We start from the raw sequence: 15978 nt of genomic DNA, 5'->3' as shown, positions 1-15978 counted from the left end.
TAAAAAACTCAATGGCTGGTCGGGTGGTGGATAGGTTTCTAGTTGTTCCAGGATGCTAGGATGACAGTTGAGGATGTGCTGGGCCTGTAGCAGCTGGATAATAGAGCTATTAAATGACACTTAAGTGAGAAGAAGGCATACAGACAGATATTATAGAACTTGTGCAATATAGTCAGCTTTGTGTGTATCTGTAGCTAATGTACAGCCAATGAGCCGGCTGAGTGATGGAGTTATGACAAGTGTGTGTGTATGTTTGTGTGTGTGTGGTTTACACGGTGTGTGTGGAGGGGGTTATTTGTACATCCAAATGTGTGTCTGTGAGGGGGAGAGAGAGAGGTAGAGAAGATCGTTAAGTGAGACAGAGATTGCCAGACAGAGCAAACAAGAGCTAATGTTGTCTGTGTATGCACGAGCATGTGTGAAGGAGGTTCAAAGGTTCTTATTGGCAGATGGATATCCAGTGCCAAATGTCGTGCCAGTTTAAATTTTTCTTAAAAACAGACCCGTCTGAAATGTGCTACTTTTACTTCAGCACTTAGTAGCAATAAACAACAAATAGCTTATGTGAAATTACAACTTCATCATGTGGCCGGCCTTAACATTAAATCAAGCGGCTTGTTTTTTTTTTTGAAACAGCAGTCGGCCAAAATATTGAAGCGCATTACTGACATCTAGTGGTAAAGCATTAGAATGCACATACGAGCAGGGTGTGACTTACTGTGGGGTTTGGGGGGTCTGGACCCCCCTAATTAAGACTTGGACCCCCCCAAAAGAGGTAAAAACAACAGGTCGGGGGGGTCGATACAAGCCCTGTAGAAGAAGTTGCCCCCCCCTCCCCCCCCCCCCCCCCCCCCCCCCCCCCCCCCCCACCTTGGCATTGTATAATTCGCACTCAACAGGTGAGAACATCTGTTTAATCAGTAATTTTTTAGGGTTAGGGGTTAAAATGTCAATAACTGAACAAGCGTTTTGTATCAGGGGGACAGATGGCTGCAGTGGTTAGGGAGGCGGCCTACTAATCGGAAGGTTGTTGGTTTGTTTAAATCAAGTTTATTTGACAAACACCAAGTGGCACAACTGTGTTTAAAAGCTCATTAGGAATAAATGAAGTTGGGTCATGAGAAACCTTGTTAATGTTTGGTTCAAAGGAATCTGAAGAAAGTATTCATGACTACTGTAACTTCAGTGTGTTCTGGTGAGGAATGTGACTGCACGGCAATAGTAAATACAGACTATTGTCCTTACACTAGCGGTTTTAGGGCTGCTTTAAATCCGTCTATTGTTTTCAATCAGCATAAACCTCTCTCCCTCTCTCTCCCTCTCTCTCTCTCTCTCTTTCTCTCTCTCCCTTTCTGGGTGATTGAGTTCATATGTAGTTCAGAGTTCTGACCATCAGTGGGAGTCGTACAGATGTCGACAATAAAACTGATTGATTTGCTGTACACATTTAAGCACTCACTATTACGTTTCTTAATAACAATAACAAGTGTTCTGTCTGGTATATTTAAAATAATTTTCAAAACACGTTCCAACAATGGTCTTGATTTATACATTAAATATCATTCAGCTATTATCCGTTGTTATCCCAAGAGGTTTTAGCGTGTTTCTTCAATAGCTCATGGCTCTGTAAACAAAGAAACATCCGCCGGTGTTCAGTCCTCTTAGAGTTAGATTTGACACGGGTATAGAGCTAGTGCTACGGATACAGGTATTTCAACAAGCAACGAACACATTACAGACTCGACACTCAACTTATGGAGTAAACTTGATGTCTACGAAACATCCATGAGCAAAAAAAACACACTTAGTTGGACGTATTTGAAGACTCCAGCAACCATTAGGCCTGTATGTATATGCATCCGTTAGGATCATCTGCCCTATCAAGAGTGATCTTCAATCGATAACGCAAACGTATATTCGTGAATATCAAACTAATTTCCATTCAACAGTAGCCTACCAAAACATGACATAGCTAGGCTGGAAGACACCCCTGCATCTTCTCATATATTGAGTAAGAAAGATTCATAACACGTTTGCCTTGTTTTCATTTGCGGTGTTATTACATATAGCCTGTCATGATTTAACCCATAGTCAAATAACCGCAATTTCTGGTTACAATACACTGTCCAGTTTACCCCTCTTCCATTAGATCGAGGTGCAAGGTTTTGGTTGTTCGGCCAATATAAAAACCCCAATAGGCTGCTGTAGACATATGTGTCCCAACTTTTGACTGGTACTGCACGCTTAGCCTACTCCCAGGTGAAAAAACAAAAGCATTAATGACTTAACAACAGCTACGTTACACTATGAGTAGGCCTAGCATGATAGGCTAATAGGCCTACGTTTGTTCAACTTCGGTTCCTTTCACAAACATGCAGCGGTAAACCGAAATGCAAACAACTTTCTTTCAGCCCACAGTCCTAATCCCTCTCAGTTCAACCCCTAATTAATCTTTAGCTTTAGTTTGAGCCTTCAAGTGGAGCCAACCCAAACGAACAATTGTCCAGTTAGACAAAGTTTGAAGTCGTGACAGCGCTTTGTAAGGAGATACAGTCAGAACAGATACCCAGAAAACTAATCTACACGACATTTAAATGAAGTTTGGGGTAAGTAGCCAACAAAGCTGTTAAAGTCTGTTTTCTGAGGAGAGGAGGAGAGGCGACACGCGCCTCTGACATGATGCGCGGCAGCGCTTGAGAACAGTTCTACTCTTCAAAAACGAAACGTTTGATGATTCTGAGATCGCCTACTGGCAGTCAGTTTATGACAGTTTGTGGGTTGTGTATGAAAATTTAAAAGACGATTTTCAAGCGCTTGCCACCAACAGAGACAGCTATTTTATCAACAGGCCTCCTCTGACCTATAAACCTTAAATTATGTACATATTTTAATATAAAATAGCTTCAGATTGCACGCCTGCTGTATCCTGGTTTTGGAATTAAGCTGTCGTTAAGTGTCTGGATCAATGGCAAGAGAATTTTGACCCCATCAGATTTGAGGACAAACAGTATTTATTCAAATGGAAACAAATGTGCACTCCAATTCTACCAGCCCTTTGAAAAACATGTCCATGACTTCTGAGAAATACCACTATACACTTGAATGAACACATTGGAAACATCTCTGGTACACACACACACACACCGATCGTCCACCAGCAAGGTTACACTCTTAACCTTGCAAATGTCATAAAAATTGGCATCACACTCTACCTGTGTATCATGGGTAATCCTTTTACTAATTATTATACAAACTACTCCCTACCTGGAATGTTGCTCCTCTCACACCTGAGCCAAGCAAGGCGGACTATCGTAAAGTTCTGTTAATCAACACATTTTAGTTGTGGCAACTGAAGATTGCTTCTCTTATCTTAACACTGTAAAACGATTAAACATGGAGTATAAGAACATTCAGTCAGTTATCTGTAGCGAGACTGAGCTGTTATCACTTTTTATAGATTTCTGTCCCCACTATACAGTCCACCATTACAGTTTCTCTGGATTATTTCAACACTCCATAATGTGCAATGACGCAGGAATGAACCAATAAACACAAACATTCGTTTTGAGGTGAGTTGTCGAGTATTGTCTAATGTTTGTTTAACTAAATAAACTCCAGTCTGTTCAACGTCAAGGAACCCGGAGATAAGACTGATTTAGGAAGGTATTGTATAGGTATTGATTCATCTCATGGGGGAAATCACAGCATTAAGACAGTGGATAAAACAGGAATGCAAAAATTACTGGGTCAGGACAAACTGTACATATGATGTACACATTTGGGGACTGTATATCTGCTACTCTTCTGACCCACACACTCACTCACACACACACACACACACAGACATACACGGGGTGTCGGATGTCCTTATCAAAGGGGTATTGTGAGTCTGAGGTGTGTTCTCTAGGATAGGGCGACCCCCTCCCTCTTCTACAGGGCCCAACTTCCAATAGGAGTCAGATGAAGTCTTAAGGCCCCTCCCATTGTATGTGTCCAGTCACAGTCAGGGCAGACAGACTGTGAGAAACTACCATAAGACTGGTATTGGATTCAGGACTGGAACACTGGGCTGTTGACTTAGGTGAGTGTCTGTTGCTAATACTTGGAAGCAGAGGCATAGCAAAATAGCAAGAAAAAACATTGTTTTCTTAAGTTATGTGCATATAGACTTTTTATGTAAATGATTTAGCAAACCTGTAGTTTATAGAGTTAAACCACGATTGAATATTTACAACAAGTTGTGCAAGTTCAGTTTTTGGCATTGTAACACCTCCTGGACAAGACATGTTGTTTTGGTTGCTGTCACGGTAGCTTGCTGTGTGAACAGTGTTCAACCCTACCATGGTCCTTACAGCTCACTGCCTACCTGTCCGGCTAGCTCCAACCTGTCCGGCTAGCTCATACTGGGGGCAGAGGAACTTTACACTTCAAACCTGTTAGTCAGTGAGAGTGCAAAAACGTAACGTATGTGTGTGTGTTTCCATGTATTAGTATACTTGTGACAGCAAAATCGTCCCTTAAACTACTGAGTATGAAGAAGAAGAAAAAAACCTATTAGTAGTGACTGAAGGAGGACACTCACTTGTGGTTAATACATTTTCATTGTGGCATGTTGGGTGTTTCAGGGTCAACAAATACAGCTAATGACGTTTCTGTATTGAGACCAAACCGCTGAAAACACATAAAGGGTGAGTAAGTATTACAAATATACATATATATTAATATACTATAACTACAAAAACAAAACACAAATGTCTACAGATCACAATTCCAGACAACGTAGAATGTCTTTTGCCAGCCAAGTGATAAACAAGTCCTTAGTTTTACTTTAATGACCTGTAAACTGATGTTTGTTTCAAGGAACATAATCAGAGCCTGACTTAAGTGATATCATAAAACAAGCGATGGGATGCGCTTGGCCTTGACAGACAGAGCGCTGATGACTCATTTACACCCACTTACAGTACATGTTTGCCATCCTCTGGCGCCTGTCTGCCAGCAGCCATTGACGGGTCAACACGACATGTCAATAGACCTCTAAAAGCACACGAGTAGTAGGAGGAGGAAGTGGGTGGGTCTCGTGGGTGAATCAACTTCAGGGCTCAGACAATGCTGAGGTGACTGAACCAGCCTGTAGCCCACGCCACAACTGCTCTTGGAAGAACTGGACAAGTGGAAGGGGTGGAAATGTATGACTTGCACACTTGTGCCAAGTGTGCTATCAGGTCCTCTCGGACCAGCACTAACTCACGTCAACCTGCGGTACTGGGATTTGATATTCAGATTTCTCTCAATCCATTACCCTTTGATAGGACTTTGTACGCTTAACACTCATTTCCCAGAAAACGAACCCCACCCCTTCCAACGCACCGTTTCCACACTAAGTGGGTGTTTCAACAGCTGTTGCTAAGAAACAGACACCCCTTGGCGAGAGCTGTGAGGTTGCCCCGGAGATGTGTTGGACTTGACTGCGGAGGAACTGGACGTGCTAATGCTAGCATGTTGCGGCGCAGCTGTTCTGCGATCAAGGCAAATTGGCTCAATTGGAGGCGTGTATTTCTCGACATAAAACTCCAATCAGTTCACTATGAACTTCATTCAACACCTGCTGTTGCAACGTGCCAGTCTTGTTGCTGAATGATCTACATCCGTATATTGATCATGAAAATGTCTCAATTGTTCTCATATATGTTATTTCTTCAAGAATTTGTGTGTTTGTTTATGTCTGTCTGCGTGTCTGTGCATGCGTGTGTCTGTGTGTCAGCAGGTTGGCATGGACGAGGGCAGCGTGAGGAGGAGAAAGGATACAGGGAGCAGTGGTGCTGACCCCAGCATGGCCTCCTTCTCCCCCACTACAGAGGAGAAGGTGAAGGCCACAGTGCTGCAGAAGGAAGTAAGGGCCTTTGTTCTCTGTGTGTGTGTGTACGTGTTCCATGTGCATGCTGTCTATCTGTGTGTGTGCATGCTCGGTGCATGCATGCATGTCTATCTGTGTGTGTGCATGCTCGGTGTGCATGCATGCATGTCTCTGTGTGTGTGCATGCTCGGTGTGCATGCATGCATGTCTCTGTGTGAGTGCATGTTATAGCCACCAGTGTCTCAGCTCCTGAGAGACTGTCTTAGTGGATGTTCACACCACAAGATACACACACACAGTGGCTCTCACGGCCCCACACACACACACACGCACACACAGGGCTCTCACGCCCCCCCCCCCACACACACACACACACAGTGGGTCTCACGGCCCCACACAGCCCCCCGTCTCACCCCAGAGGGACCAGCCTGTACCTTCCACTGTCATCTCCATTTAGATCAACACTTCTCCACCCCCCACCCAGCCCCGACCCATCGATGTCACTTGTTCTCTTGTTCTACTTCCAGATTCTACCTCTTGGAAGTTGGCCTTTTGTCCAGAAGACTCAGTGAGCACCCTAGTTAATGAAATGGGTTGTTCATGCACATCGATTCTCAGCATCTAAGTATGCCAAGCAGGCCACTAACGTTAGGAATGATGGTTGAGTTGTCAAGCTCCACGGCCGTTGAACAAGTCCACCCAAAAATGTTCAGGAGAGTGGCAATATGTTTTAGAGTCAGGAAAGCAGAGTCGATGCTTGTGCATCAAGCTTTATTGATCTTTGATAACAAAAAGAATTGCCAATGTGAACAAAATGAATATACATTTTCTGTAATAAAGTCAATTAAGTTTAAGTTTATAGGGTAAACAAGTTCTGGGGACTGAATATTTCTGTGGGTTAAATATTGACCATATGAAAACATTGTCTGACTAACTCAGGGACTCGATTTTGTGTGTTAAAATAAATGTTAAAAAGAATGTTAAAATGCAGGAGCAAATCTGTACATTTTAAGAACTATTCATCATCAAACTCACTTTCATGCTATATCAGCTTTATTCCTCATTTTACATCCCAAAATAGTTCAAATGTTTGATTGTCTGGTATCATACTGACCGCTAAAAAGAATAGAAAGAAGAAAAGGTCAGTCCTTGATGGGGAGAGGAGATGCATTAAGGGAAAGCAGCAGGAAGTCGTCATCCTAGCCACATCCTGTCTGGATGACCACATCCTGTCTCTCTGCAGGTGGGTCTACTGAGCGGTATCTGCCTGATCGTGGGCACCATGATCGGCTCAGGGATCTTCATCTCTCCCAAGGCCGTGCTGGAGCGCTCGGGGGCGGTTGGACCATGCCTGTGTGTGTGGGCAGCCTGCGGAGTGCTGGCCACTCTGGGTGAGGGAGACCACACCACGCACACACCACGCACACACCACACACACACCACACACACACCACACACACCACACCACACACACACCACACACACACCACACACACACCACACACACACCACACACACACCACACACACCACACACACCACACACACCATGCACACACACCATGCACACACCCCACACACACACCCCACACACACACACACCCCATACACACACTGGTGTAGACACGTTCGAACACACATAGTATTAAAGCTATGTGTGCCACACTCTGGGCTGGTTTTTTCTAAGATATCCATGACTACTGTGAGGAGATACTACAGCAGTCTGCAAAACGATTTAGTGAAAAACATTCATAGTAAACAGAAAAGGCTAATCCATTTACATGAAAAAATATTTGCGAATTGAGCCCTAAACATGAAAGAACGCGTTAACAACCCACAAAGTAATTGAAGAGGTATGTCATAAATAAGAGACTTTCTTCAATCCTGAAACCAAACAACAGACAGATTTGATGTCAAGGATTTTATCGTTTGTGATCATGTAGAAATGCTAAAACAGTTTTTATGCCGTTGACCTGTTATTGCAATTTAGACCTGTTCTGAAACGTGGCCATTCTCAGTCATATAAAAATAAGTAGTTTAGTCCTTGGGAAAAATGCCAAGTATGGGATAACAGCGCAGTAGGAGAGACTGTGTCAGTGTGTTAAATCCCACAAGACCTAGAAGAGGGAGGCTTAATCAACCTGACACAAACTCAGCAGAATTACCAGGAGTCAACCAGGGAAATCCCATCCTGTCTATCTGTGACTGTTATTTCTCTCCCTCTCTCTCTCTCTCTCTCTCTCTCTCTCTCTCTCTCTCTCTCTCTCTCTCTCTCTCTCCCTCCCTCTCCCTCTCCCTCTCCCTCTCCCTCTCCCTCTCCCTCTCCCTCTCCCTCTCCCTCTCCCTCTCCCTCTCCCTCCCTCTCCCTCCCTCCCCCCTCCCCCCCTCTCTCTCTCTCTCTCTCTCTCTCTCTCTCTCTCTCTCTCTCTCTCTCTCTCTCTCTCTCTCCCTCTCCCTCCCTCCCTCCCTCCCTCCCTCCCTCCCTCCCTCCCCCCTCTCCCTCTAGGTGCACTGTGCTATGCGGAGCTGGGCACCATGATTACTAAATCGGGGGGAGAGTACCCCTATCTGATGGAGGCCTTTGGGTCCATCGTGGCCTACCTGTACTCCTGGACCACCATCATGGTCCTAAAACCTTCCTCTTTCGCCATCATCGCCCTCAGCTTTGCGGAGTACGCATCCACTCCGTTCTACCCGGGATGCCAGCCTCCGGTCGTCATCACTAAATGTCTGGCTGCAGCTTGCATCTGTGAGTCTGAATATACTTTCTTTTTTTGTCCATGAATTGTTGCTCAAGGAGTGCATCAGTAACTCACTGGATACGCGTGCTAACTGGGTTCCTACTCAACTCTTTCCTGACTCGTTTGTTTTCCTCCTTCATCCTTCAGTATTGATAGTACTGGTCAACTGTCTTAGTGTCAAACTGGCCAGTTACGTCCAGAACTTCTTTACCGCAGCCAAACTGTTCATCATCCTTATCATTGTGGTGTCCGGCATTGTGCTGTTGGCCCAAGGTAGGCAGGTCCTCATCTGTTGGAATTTAGGAGAGACGACTATGGAAACAAATCAGTGACAGAATGTTTTGAATATTGGAGGCATTGAATAGTTGATATAGAAATGTAAACATTAAACCAGATTGGTTGGTTTTGAATTCACCTCTTTATGATTGAAATATTAATTTATTTCAATGTAAAGAAAAAAACATGAAAAACATTTGAAAAAAATATTCAGAAAAAAATATAGCAAAATTGCTGATTTTTTTGCGATCAACATTTTGCTGTTTGAATTTGACCAACCTGAATTTCTGTCCTTTTAATTTTTTGATCAGCTTTTTGCCAAAAAATTTTAATAGGAGGTGAATTCAAAACCAATTAATTCTGTGGTATTTACATTTCAATATTAAGTATTCAGTGCCTTTTCTAATTCAAAACATTGTCACTGATTTGCTTCCATAGATAACAGTAAACATTTAATAACAGTTTTCAGTTTATTGTTAATAAAATATTTCAAAACATATTTATTTCTTACATGGAGTTGTAACCATGTGTGTTTGTGCTTGTCAGGGAACACACAGAATCTGTCGAATGCCTTTGAAGGGTCATCAACCTCTTTTGGCAACATTGGACTTGCGTTTTACAACGGCCTTTGGGCTTACGATGGGTGGTAAGACCTTCTGTCAATTCTTATCACTTCTTCACTTACTGTAATGTTTTATGACTTTAAGTTCTTTGTTTAGTCTTGTCTGGAAAAGAATGACACGGTGACACCATCAACTGTTTCTCCTTCAGGAACCAACTGAACTTCATAACTGAGGAACTGGAAAACCCATTTAGGTGAGTGAAGGTTCATTCTGCAATTGAGCTATGTCAAAGTGTGTTTATTTTTGCAGACTCTACCTTTAACTAATTGTTGATTTCCACTAGGAATCTTCCCCTGGCCATCATCATCGGGATTCCCCTGGTGTCAGTTTGCTACGTGCTGGTCAACATTGCCTACTTCAGTGCCATGTCCGCCACAGAACTGTTACAGTCTCCAGCCGTTGCGGTGGTAAGGATAACGCCGTCGTGGCGATTGATGCTGTGCTCCTCTCAGGGTTGCCTGTTCAGGTTCGTTCCCTTGGTAACAGCATCCACAAGGGTTCAAGGGTGTGCGAGACATTGAAAAGACTGACCATTCATCTCTGTTAAACATGACCCGTAGTCCCAAACATGCTTTATTGGAACCATGTATCGTATTATTCTTCAAGGTCAAGGTAAACTTTATTATCCACAAGTAGGAAATTAACATGGTCATCAATACACGCTCCATTGTTAGATAGCCTGCTGCATACAAATAAAAACATAAATACATAAATACAAAAGCATTAAATACAAAAACAGTTAACATTGTACCATATGTAATATATAAGAAAATAGAATAATCAACTAGCTGAATGCTAGCTGATTGTTGTACAGCCTAATTGCTGTAGGCACAAAATATTTGCTGTACCTTGTGGTCCTAATTTCCCTTTGCAGTAGTCTGCCACTTGACCTGTTGCTTTTTAAGAAATTCTGATGAAGAGGGTGGGTTGAATCATTTATAATTTGTTCTGTCTTTTTAAGACTAAGATTGTTGTACAATTGGGCTACAGATACATGATCAACTCCAATGATCTTACACGCTCTGTGTGTTTCTTTGTGTCCATTCACTTTGATTACAAAAGAACAGGCATGGAGGAGCATGCTATCAGTTCAATTTCAAGTTTGATTATGGGCCGTTAAGAAGCTGGCGTTTAGGGCACTGGGTGTTTGGTTCCCACAGCTGGAGAACTCTGTCTGATAGGCTGAGCCTGACAGATGCATTATAACTGTGTTGTCTGTGGTCGAAGATTTGCTCTATTTTGTATTTAATGAAACACTTTGTTGTGTTTAAATCCTTGAATCATTTGAGCATCAGAGAGCCTTTGCTGCCTTTGGGTCATTGTGACCCACGGTTGTGGTGCAACAAGAGCTTGTGTTTATGATCGATTCAATTCTTGAGTCATATTTATTGTCTGCTGTTGCTATCATTACATTGACAAATGCATATAAAATTCAGAGCCAAGATGGAGTGAGACGATTTCTTCTTCAGGGCTCAGCCAAACAGGTTCAAGGTTGTAAAACAAACATTGCCTTGAACCCATGTCTCTTTTGACAGTTTGATTAACGTCCCCTTTAGACTTTTGGTGACCGAGTACTCTACCCCATGTCCTGGGTCGTCCCTCTGTTTGTGGTCTTCTCCACTTTCGGGGCGGGCAACGGAAGTTGCTTCACCGCTGGCAGGTAAGGGAATTTACTGGCAGGCATTTTGAGAGACTCAATCAAAAGGCTCCTGTCGTCTGAGGCATGTTGGCATACAAAGACGTTTCTGATTGGTCTAAATGAAATGCGCTGTCATTCCTCTTAGGCTGACCTATGTGGCTGGAAGAGAAGGTCACATGGTGAAGATCTTGTCCTACATCAGCCCGAGGTACTACACTCCATCCCCTGCCCTTATCTTCAACGTGAGTCCTCCCTGTTTAATAATCACCATTATTCTCCACCCGCACTCATCCAGACAGTCATATCGGCATTACCATCCTAAAGTCATGTCCCAGGACCATGTGATTCACTAGGAAGAGTTGACTCTTCTATCTTTTTCTTGTTGCAATTTCTAGGGGATTCTGGCTATTCTGTACACCGTCCCAGCAGACATTAACAGTCTTATCAACTACTTTAGCTTCGCTCAGTGGGCGTTCTACGGTCTAACGGCTCTTGCTCTCATCGTCATGCGCTTCACCAGGAAGGAACTTCCCAGGCCCGTCAAGGTACGACAAAACAACGACAAGAGGGAAAACTCTAATTTACAGAACACGAAACGCACATCCGGGTGGTTTAACATGTCATACATCATTCAATTTCACACCCTTAACAGTTAAAAACACTAAAATGTTATTTTAACAAATAACAAATGTTATTTTAACGAATATATTTATAAAAACTGTTTTAAAAACTGTTTAAAACCAATTCAAATCCATCCCAGTTGCTCTCCCTCATAGATGAAACGCTGACATGTTTCTGTGTTTGCTCAGGTACCGATAGCCATCGCCTTCCTGGTGGTGATCGTATCCTGCTACCTTGTCCTAGCCCCCATCATAGACAAACCAGAGCTGGAGTATCTCTACTGCACCGTCTTCATCGTCAGCGGCCTGCTGCTATACTTCCCTTTTGTCCACCGCAAGTTCGGCTGGACACGCAAAGTCATGAGTACGTGTCATCAGTCCTCGTTGCCCAGCTCTCGGTCTGAGACATCGATGTTAGATGAGTTAAGCTCAGGGGTTAGATGGTTTGATCAGATCTAGAGGTCGCATGTTCTAATTCCTGTCTGTATGTTGCTTTGGATGAAAGCGTCTGCTAATAGGTGACATTATTTTAATTTATTTTAATTATTTATTTTATATGAACTCCGCCAGCCTCCAATATGGTTGGTATTGTTTTTTAAAAAGGTGACCAGGCACATTTGAAATCTCAATGATACCACTGTTTTAGGTTTAGATTTATGCAAGTCCTTATGCTATTTATTTTACATTTACATTTTATGCTAAAGAAACTCTTTATATCTGAGGTTTTGTCATTTGGACACATTTAACCGTTGATTTTTGTAGGGCCCATCACCAAGCACCTGCAGCTGCTGATGGAAGTGGTCCCCCCAGACAAAATTGAATGACGAAGACGAATGGACGTTAATGGACAACTAGTGGATATCTAGACTGCTCTTCCACTGAACAGAATATTCGGACAAGCCAGAGGAATAGTCTAGATCTCATGCTGGATGCAACAGCCAGAGGAATAGTCTAGATCTCATGCTGGATGCAACAGCCAGAGGAATAGTCTAGATCTCATGCTGGATGCAACAGCCAGAGGAATAGTCTAGATCTCATGCTGGATGCAACAGCCAGAGGAATAGTCTAGATCTCATGCTGGATGCAACAGGGATCCCTCTGATGACTGAAATGAATGTACATTTAATTCTGGGGCAATTTAATCTGACTTGAACTGCAATTCCTTCCCCTCTGGTCTGGTCCTCTTCATTGTCTGTCCATGTATGAACTGCCAGCAGTCTTTTGTTTACACCATAGGAAGATACTAAAAACCTATAAAGCTTTCAAAATGCTCATTACTTTTTTGTTAGTTTAGTTTTTTTTTCCCCTCATGCTTTTGGTTTAATGAAATGATTGATACCACATTCAAGCACTGTGTAAACTAACGTTTTACTGCAAATATTGTAAGTTTCAAAGAATACAGACCTCCTTGTTCTCTCGGTTTTTAATGTTGTGCTACTATTGCAGTGTAAATCTTCTGTATTTTTGATTGTACGTGAATGAAAGAAAAATGGATTACAGACCAGTTCAAACTGTACATTTTACAATGAATCCAATTAGTCATGTTCTTTCAGAAAACAAACGGTAATCACTAGTTGTTTGAGCAGGTGTATGCTGTTCTTGCAATTGGCAGAGAAGCTTGGCGTTTTTGCTTTCTCACAGTCAGCCAGGTCGGTAGGTGGCGCCCCTAACTTCTTCATGAGCTGTCATCCTTTTCTTCCCCCTTCCCTGATTTCCTGTTATGGAATTTCCTGCAAAACACAGTTCTTAAAGCATTTTGGAAATGGAAAATTAGTACATTCGTTGCCGAGGATGAATACAGCTCTGAAACACTGGAAAGAGGCAGCGACTGTCATTATATCTGCGGGTACGAGGCACAAACTTTCAGATGGTTTTTCAAGGTGCCTCGATAAAGGCACCTCTACACCTACAACAGGAACTGAAGGACTGTCAAACTTTCCACACGAATCCACCTTCGATTATGATGTACTTTTGTTGAAACGAAGCGGTAAAAGTGGGTTTATGCCAAATGCTTATGTCTTCCCGGGAGGGTTGATAGAACCTTCTGATTTCTCTAGCGAATGGCTGGACATATTCAAGGCTTTTCGGCGCTCGCCAAATTTTGGTTTAGGAATTGTCAAACAGCAACCGGCAACGAGACCTCCCATTTTCGCTACGGATAGGACGAAACTCGGTTCTCCCATCCCAGGAGATGTGGCGTTTCGAATATGCGCCGTTCGTGAGACATTCGAGGAATCTGGCGTGCTCCTGGCGGTGCCTAAAGAGGAGGAAAATAGTTTACTCAAAAAAAATGAGAATACGAGTAGTCAAAACCAGACCGAATTGACCAGAGTATACCAGATGTGTGACAAGAGTGAGCTCGCTAAGTGGAGAGTGTTGGTAAATAAGAATCCATATAACTTTATCAGAATGTGCAGAGAGCTGGAATGTTTGCCTAACATTTGGGCATTGCACGAATGGGGTAATTGGCTGACCCCTTCTGGCGTCTATGAGAAGCAAAGGAGATACGATACTGCCTTCTTCATGTGCTGCTTGCAAGAGACTCCGGACACCCTCCAAGACGAGAAGGAGATTGTACATTTTAAGGTAATTCCGTAGTTTCCTCAAATGTGGATTCCCTGACTTGAGTTACCTTTTGCTTAATATACGCTTTAATCTAAGACAACCTGATATTAGATAGGCCCACATGAAAACTATAGGCTACCCGTAAAGTATTCAGCCAGTCAGTCAGACGTTGAAAATGGGGAGATAACAAAAATTAGCTAACGGCTCTTTGTCTGTATGGTTCAGTGGTCGCCACCTTCAGAGATACTCCATAGTTTTCTGGGCCGCCAGCTGTGGATCGCCCCACCTCAGTTCTACGACCTCAGCCGAATGTGTCGTTTCCCCTCCTTGGCTCATCTGCACAACTTTGCCAGCCGGAGAGGCAGCGAGGGCTGTGAGCAGTGGTTACCTGTCCGCCTTGTGACCGACAACGTCTACATATCACTCCTCCCAGGTGCCCATATGCTCCCCTCTACACACCTTGATATAAAACGTCATCTGTCACTCTGCTCAATTGCTTGGGTGAAGAATTGGTAAAGTGGGAAACCTAATTCATGGTGCCCGGGTTCTCGAGATAAACGAGCTACAGACACACACACACATACTGACTCTCGCTTATCTTAATTTCTCTCAAAGGTGACTCCTTGTACCCAGAAGATGGCTCCGGTCAGATCGACGTAAACAAGACCACAGATGCAAGCCTCCAGGAAACGGAACAGGGGAGCTCAGCGCTTCACCGCATAGTGTGCCACGACCTGCACACCGCTGCCGTCCACATCTCCATCACGCCCAAGTACAACCACCTGCTGCCCTTCGGAAACAGTTTCCTGCGAAGAGACACCAACAGTCAGCTTTGACCAAGCAGTCTTCCTGTCCTTTATAACTGGGCTCAGCACTCTCGCCAAACTCTTCATTGTTGTACATTAGCCTACAGCAAAACTAAGATTTATGAATATTATTAGTAAATTATATTAATATAATGTAATAAAACTACGAAATAAAGGGTCTGGAGAGTAGTAGGCTATCCCAGAGGTGAAGACCATTCCGCAACATCAAATCCAGGCAAAATTGTCATGAACTAATCTTCCTGTTATTTTCGCTGATTTGTTGACTCCTTGTGTAGGCTATACTGCTGCCTAAAGTTATATTTATAATTTTGGAAATAAAAAATATATACTTCTATACACGATTTCCGTCGTTGTTTTCGGGTAGGCTACATTCGCTCAATAAAGGGAGGTAGACTGAGAAAGTCACCTTTCTTTTTCTTTCACAACAGCGCCCCAAAAAACTACAAGAGGCCATATTGTGGCCTACCATAGATAATGAAGATAACTGATTTCGCAAGGCTACGGCATCTGTTTCCGTAGTGTAGTGGTTATCACGTTCGCCTCACACGCGAAAGGTCCCCGGTTCGAAACCGGGCGGAAACAACTTTATTTTTCCCCGCTTTGAAACCAGGTAAAAACGTATTCCGAGTGACTTCCCACGTTTTCATTTTTCTGGGTCAGTGAAAAGACAAGGAATTCCAGATATACCAAATTTAGGAGAAACAAACATTTTCCCTGTAGGCCTACTAGTAGTACATCTAGTAGTAAAATAGTACATTTAGTATTACCTTAATAACACTATTTGACTGTGGGGTGTTATAGCTATCTGCTCGACTTTTCCCCTGCCTACAA

The 15978-nt window shown here is 43.2% G+C and overlaps 2 protein-coding genes and 1 non-coding gene across 4 annotated transcripts; all 3 read left to right on the top strand.

Moving 5' to 3' along the window:
• The first annotated feature begins 2484 nt into the window (after positions 1–2484).
• Positions 2485–12779, top strand: slc7a9 (solute carrier family 7 member 9). Of its 2 annotated transcripts, none has more exons than XM_047016935.1 (14): positions 2485–2606; positions 5765–5893; positions 7101–7248; positions 8363–8605; positions 8745–8870; positions 9420–9519; positions 9645–9689; positions 9780–9903; positions 11053–11156; positions 11281–11377; positions 11531–11680; positions 11945–12119; positions 12518–12672; positions 12711–12779. In XM_047016935.1, the coding sequence occupies exons 1-13, from the start codon at positions 2595–2597 to the stop codon at positions 12577–12579; spliced, it is 1515 nt and encodes a 504-aa protein (XP_046872891.1). In that variant the 5' UTR covers positions 2485–2594; the 3' UTR covers positions 12580–12672; positions 12711–12779. The 2 variants fall into 2 exon arrangements, with proteins under 2 accessions (XP_046872891.1, XP_046872892.1); XM_047016936.1 differs by lacking the exon at positions 12711–12779 and adding an exon at positions 4626–4688 and having other exon boundaries at positions 5768–5893; positions 12518–12671.
• A 393-nt stretch (positions 12780–13172) lies between these two features.
• nudt19 (nudix (nucleoside diphosphate linked moiety X)-type motif 19) lies at positions 13173–15481 on the top strand. The gene is made up of 3 exons (XM_047016937.1): positions 13173–14341; positions 14546–14753; positions 14936–15481. The coding sequence occupies exons 1-3, from the start codon at positions 13346–13348 to the stop codon at positions 15154–15156; spliced, it is 1425 nt and encodes a 474-aa protein (XP_046872893.1). The 5' UTR covers positions 13173–13345; the 3' UTR covers positions 15157–15481.
• A 175-nt stretch (positions 15482–15656) lies between these two features.
• On the top strand, positions 15657–15729 carry trnav-cac. The gene has a single exon. It is a non-coding gene; the product is annotated as a tRNA-Val (tRNA).
• The last annotated feature ends 249 nt before the right edge of the window (positions 15730–15978 follow it).

This window comes from Hypomesus transpacificus, unplaced genomic scaffold, assembly GCF_021917145.1.
Source record: "Hypomesus transpacificus isolate Combined female unplaced genomic scaffold, fHypTra1 scaffold_435, whole genome shotgun sequence".
Taxonomy (NCBI): Eukaryota; Metazoa; Chordata; class Actinopteri; order Osmeriformes; family Osmeridae; genus Hypomesus; species Hypomesus transpacificus.
Note: the sequence above shows the minus strand (reverse complement) of the source record. Positions and strands in the feature narration are given on the sequence as shown.